Genomic DNA, 6063 nt, shown 5'->3' on the forward strand with positions numbered 1-6063 from the left:
CAGGCACAAGCTTTTTACTCCTGAACACGTAACACGTAGAGGTGTTCCTATGAGGAACTTCAGGGGTGCAGTTCCTCAGGCCTCTTTGGAGAAAGAGCCGGACATGAAAGCGCTGCACCAGTGTCGTGGTTTAACCTCAGTCAGCAACTGAGCACCACACAGCCGCTCGCTCAGTCCTCCCCCCCTAGGTGGGATGGGGGGTAGAATTGGAAGAGCAGAAGTGAGAAAAACTCGTGAGTTGGGATAAAAACAGTTTAATAATTGAAATAAAATAGTAATAAAAATAATAAGGCGATCCTACTTTATTACAGAGATGCTATGAAAGAGGCCAGCTCTGAGCCACTGTTAGACACACATTTACCCTGGCACAAGGTGGCACAAAATTTTGTTTAACACACAGAGAGCACGGCTCCTCATTTAAAACAGTCCGTGGATCACAATACACAGGTCGATACTGAAACAGATGCGACATGAAGAAGGACACTTTTTTGTGGACAGCATTATTACAACCAAGAAAATTGAAAAACAATCTACGAAAGAAAGTCTCAGCCTGTAATGAGTTACATTACAAGATTTGCAGAAGATGATGGGCAGTTTATTGCTCCTTAAAAACATCCAGTGATAAGTCTCTTCAGGGAATCCTTGAGCTCCTGGTTCCTCATGCTATAGATGAGGGGGTTCGCTGCTGGAGGCACCACTGAATACAGAAATGATACTGCCAGATTTAGAACTGGGGAGGAGATGGAGGGGGGCTTCAGGTAGGCAAACATGCCAGTGCTGACATACAGGGAGACCACGGCCAGGTGAGGGAGGCACGTGGAAAAGGCTTTGTGCCGTCCCTGCTCAGAGGGGAGCCTCAGCACGGCCCTGAAGATCTGCACATAGGACACCACAAGGAAAACAAAACAGGCGAAGACTAAACAGGCAGTAACCACAAGAAGCCCAACTTCCCTGAGGTAGGAGTCTGAGCAGGAGAGCTTGAGGATCTGGGGGATTTCACAGAAGAACTGGTCCAGGGCATTGCCTCGGCAGAGTGAGAGCGAAAATGTATTGGCCGTGTGCAGCACAGCATGGAGAAACCCACTGCCCCAGGCAGCTGCTGCCATGTGGGCACAAGCTCTGCTGCCCAGCAGGGTCCCGTACTGCAGGGGTTTGCAGATGGCAACGTAGCGGTCGTAGGCCATGACCGTGAGGAGAGAACACTCAGCTGATATAAAAAAGAAAAAGAAAAAGACCTGTGCAGCACATCCTCGGTAGGAGATGGCCCTGTTGTCCCAGAGGGAATTGGCCATGGCTTTGGGGAGAGTGGCGGAGATGGAGCCCAGGTTGATGAGGGAGAGGTTGAGGAGGAAGAAGTACATGGGGGTGTGGAGGTGATGGTCGCAGGCTACGGCGGTGATGATGAGGCCGTTGCCCAGGAGGGCAGCCAGGTAGATGCCCAGGAAGAGCCAGAAGGTCAAGAGCTGCAGCTCCCGCTTGTATGCGAATGCCAGGAGGAGGAACTGGGTGATGGAGCTGCTGTTGGACATTTGGTCCCTCTGGGCATTTGAACCTGTCCAAGGAGGAAAAGGCAGTAAAATGTTTATATTAGACTAGTGTGAACAAAATCTACTTCATTTTCCCTAGAGCTCTACTGTGTGGGAGAGGACAGCAGGGGCTTGCTCCGGGGAAGGGGTCTGGCATGGCAGGGGGTGGCAAGGAGGTGCCCAGATCCCCCTTCCCCCGGCATTTCTGGGAGCTCCCTCTCAGCTCCCTACACTCCTGCCCATCTCTGCTGCCTGGAGCTGTCCCTGCCAGGAGCTGTTTCTCTGTCCCCATGTCTCCTCCCTGTCACTGCTCACAGGCTCCATCCCACCCACTGCGTGCTCAGCTCTGCCCTGCAGACCCCTCTTGGCAGTAGGACACCGCCCAGGGGCATCTCTGTGTGTGCAGGGTCTGAGGAGCAGCTCAGAAAAGTCTTAACCAGAACTGGGGTCTCAGGGCCTTCTACAGAGTGGAGAAATAAATTCCCATTTCCCACTGCCCACCCAACCCACCAAGAGCAGAAAACGGAAAGCACAGATTCCTTCCCTTGCAGGAAAATGTTGCTTTGATGTCATCCTTGAAAGACTCCTTGGAAATGCCTTAGAAATGGTCTGGAGCTGTGAGCAGCCCTGACCCACAAAGCACCCTCTCAGCAGCAGAAGGACTCTGCCCTGCTGGGGGTCGTTTCTTCCACCCACAGCTTCTCCCTGCAGCACCGTGGGGAGTTCACCAGGCAGGCTGAGTGCTGACCCTGGCAGGCGGCAGAGTCCCTTGCCCTGGCACACAGCCCCCTGGGGCGCAGGGACCCTGCTCGCAAGGACAGCCCTGGGCACCCCTGGCTGCACACCCACCTTCACAGCCCTGCAGCCGTCCCTGGGAGAAGGGAAACCTCATGCCCTGTCCCTCTGAAAGGGCAGCAGGGAAGCCCTGCTCTGGAACACCTCCTCCTCCTCTACGCTAGAGAAACACTGAGAGTCCTCCTGACAGATTCCATAAGCTGTGGTTATGTGCCAGCTTTAGGAGATCGCTCCAGGAACCGCAGCTGTGTTGCCCTGCAGCCAGAGACTTACTGTGTTAAGGGCTGTGAACATTTCTCCCACAGTGAACACTCAGCTCTCCTCCCACTCCACGCTGCCTTCTCTCTCTGCCTCGCTCCTCTCCCCTCGGTGCCTGCAGGCAGTGCCCTCAGCCCTGCTGCGCTTTGCAGAGGAGCTGCTCCTGGGCAGAGCTGTCTCTCGGCAGCGCTGCCCGCTTGCCATGAGCTCCCTCCATCCCAGGAGCCCAGCCCAGCTCAGCAGCAGAGGACCAGCCTAGGGCAGCACTTTCCCTGCCCCCTCTGGGCTCCCTCAAAGCTGTCCCTGGGCCTCCAGGGAAACCTGCTGTGAAACAGGCTGAAGGAGTCACTGATGTTCCCTCCCTCAGCTGGGCAGAGAGACTACTTTCCTGCTGTGTCAGTTCCCAGAGACAGAGTTAGGTCCTATAATCCCTTTTTCTTGTCTCATCATCAGGCAGGACACCCAGACAGTGACAGGGAGGGATCTCCTTTACCCCTGCTGAGGGAAGGGTTTCTGCAGAGTCAATGGAGGCATCTCATCCTGGGTCTGTAGTCCTGGGGCTAGAAGGGGTCTCATCTCCCTCCCATGCAGACCACAACCCACAGGAGGTGGGATTCCTCTTGCATCAGTTCATCTGTGCACAAAATTGGCACCTGCATGTCAGCTCCTTCTCTCAGCTCCCATGGCAAGAATGGAGATAGAGAGCAGGAGGGAGCTGTTCAGACCCCAGCACCTGGTGCCATCTGCGGTTCAGGGGGTGGTCTAAGATGTGTGCAGGTGACTGCAAGCTCTAGGGGAGCAATGCTGAGAGACAGGGCAGCATCTGGGGGCATCTTCTTGGAGGCTGCTGGGAAATTAACTGTGCCAGGTGGAATGACATCAGATGCCCACATGTAGGACACCTGAACCTGGAGATATTCCTTATGTCCTGGGCAGCCTATAGAGGTATTCAGCTGACCAAATGGAGTCACGTGCCATGGGGAGAGCTAAGCCTCTCTCTTTCTCTTCTCCATCAGCTCTATTTTGCACATGTCCTTCCAGTAGAATGGCAGTTTTGTCAAAGCATTCCTTGCACTCTCATTGTCTCAACTAATTCGGGCAGCTGAATCTTAATTGAATCTCCAAATACAGGCCTGTAGCGCTATGTGAGATGCCAGGGCGCTCCAGCACAACTGCATGCAGCTGACATGGACAGCACAGGTCCTGTACAAGAACCCGATCCCCATTCAGACTAGTTGTGTGACAGGCACCACCCAGGGCATCTCAGACAGATTTGGGGCCTTTGGGCCAATGACTGAATCCCACCGTTGCAGCGACATAAGGTCTGTCCCTTCTCTATCCAGTAGATGCTGGGCAGTGCATGAATGCCAAGCACATCACACCAGGGTCCCCGCTCGTATGCCTTCCCTCTCAATCTCTACCAGTTCTTCTCTCCCCCATCGTTTAACCATCCCCTCGATGTCACAATCATGGGTCAGGCCAATGAATTTCATTGTGCCGGTATCGCAGGAGGTCCACACTCAAGGACACTCTCAACATCATCTCTTCCTTCCTGAGATCAGCTTCACCTCCACCACAAGCCCTCAGAGCCTGCAGAGACACCTCAGACAGCAAACCCCTCTCCTGCTCTCCTGCAAATTGCCCAGCTCTGTTTCTCTTTGGCCTTGGAGACAGCAGGCTTTGCCTTCTTTGTGGGCACTTCATTTCTTCTTCACATTGCCATCTGCTCTCCACTCCACCATGTCTCTGCCCTGAAGCAAAGCCTTTGCACACTTGAGGTCTTGGGCACCTCATAGCAGGTTTCCCCATTCCATGTCTGGTCCCAGCCCACATGTGCCACAGCTGAGGTGCTGCAGCCCAGACGTGCACGGATGCCCTCAGCCTGGGGCACAGCCAGGAGGAGCTGGAGCTCTGCGTGCACTCTCTTCATTCCACTTGGAGGGAATAACAGCTGAGGCGTGTTGGGACAGCTCACAGGATTGGGGTGCTGTGATGGGTGGGTACAGGATCATCAGGAGAGACAGGCCGGAAAGTTGAGAGGGGAGGTGTCCTTGGTGTGAAGGAGCTGCTTAGATGTGTTCAGCTCCTCTCTGGGATGAAGAAATTGGGTGAGCCCTTGACAGTGAGGGTCAGAGGAGAGACTGGTAAGGGTGCCATTGTGGTGGGAGACAGAGAACACATTGAAGTCCCCTTGAGGACTTGAATTACCCTGGTATTCCCTGGGAGGAGACCACAACAGTGTGCAAAGAGTCCTGGAGGTTTCTGGAGGGGCTTGGGACACAGCTTGGGACACAGGTCTTTATAGCACAGCTGCCAGATTGGCCAAGGTCAGTGCTAGCAGATGGAGCGAAGATTTAAGCAAGTCTGGGGGCTAGGGGAGCATTAGCAGGGCTTTGGAAGAAACTGGGGGAGTTGTTGGGAACTCACAGGCACTGGCAAATCCTCAGAAAACTTTGTGTTTGAAGACACAACCAGTGAGGATAAAGAGACACCAGTAAAGCTTGGGAGATCCCAGCTCAGAGTAAGGCAGGGAACCAAGGGGGTGCTTAAAGGTTTCAAGGAAACAGGCACAGGTATAGGAGAGTGTAGGACAGCCTGTGGTGCGGACAAGCAAGGGCCTTGGTGGGGCTGGGACAGCCCCCAACAGAACTGAGATCCTTGTTCTCTCAGCTATGGCTGCTGTCTCTTCCAGGGGGGGTCCATGAGAGGACAGCAGTTCCTTATGTTCCCAGTGCCTTGTTGCCTCCTCACCTCCACAGAGGCTGGGACGTGTCCTACCACTGTCCTGCACTCAGCATTGCACACCCCCACCTCTCACTGCCCCCAGGAAAAGCCCCGAGACTCCCATGAGGGAAGAATCCCCTTTCCCAGGGGACAGGGCTCAGGCCTTTGCTCTCTTGATTGAGGAAATGCATCAAAGGTTTTCAGAGCCACCTCCACATTTGCTTTTCCACCTGTAACCAGTGCTTCTGACTTTCTGCTTCACCAGTCCCCAGGGACGGGAATCTTCTCTGGTCATGCCCTCCACGGTCTCTCCGGTGATGGGCATCAGTGGGGCCTGCTAACACCCTCAGGAACTCCGAGTTTTGCTGCTGACTTTTACTTCTCTTGAGGCTTCTTCAATCTGCCAGGACCTGCAGGATCTTGCCACTAGAGGGCTCATTAACATGCAAAACGCCCTAACAAGCCAAGTGTCTGTGCGTAGTGTTCCTTAATTCCTCAGTTCTTATGGGGTTCTTTTGAGAGATTTCAGAAGCCAATAGATTTCAATACTAAACAAGAACAAGTTAGGATTCCTTCTTTTTTAAAATTTTCTTTATATTTCTTCTTACACACATTAAGTGATATCAGCAATCTCCCAGACAATATTGATCCTGAACGTCTCCTAATGGAGCCTGAATATGGAAGTCAAGACCCTTTATGTCAGACCCTCTACGGACAGTCTTTTGTCTGAAACCCACCATTTCTCTCACCAGGCAACTAG

General features: G+C 53.4%; 1 protein-coding gene across 1 annotated transcript; it reads right to left on the minus strand.

Annotated features, from left to right (window-relative positions):
- Positions 1–605: 605 nt before the first annotated feature.
- LOC143173929 (olfactory receptor 14A16-like) lies at positions 606–1529 on the minus strand. The gene has a single exon (XM_076364041.1). The coding sequence runs from the start codon at positions 1527–1529 to the stop codon at positions 606–608; it is 924 nt and encodes a 307-aa protein (XP_076220156.1).
- Between the last annotated feature and the right edge of the window lie 4534 nt (positions 1530–6063).

Source organism: Aptenodytes patagonicus, unplaced genomic scaffold (genome assembly GCF_965638725.1).
Source record: "Aptenodytes patagonicus unplaced genomic scaffold, bAptPat1.pri.cur scaffold_462, whole genome shotgun sequence".
NCBI classification, from domain to species: Eukaryota; Metazoa; Chordata; class Aves; order Sphenisciformes; family Spheniscidae; genus Aptenodytes; species Aptenodytes patagonicus.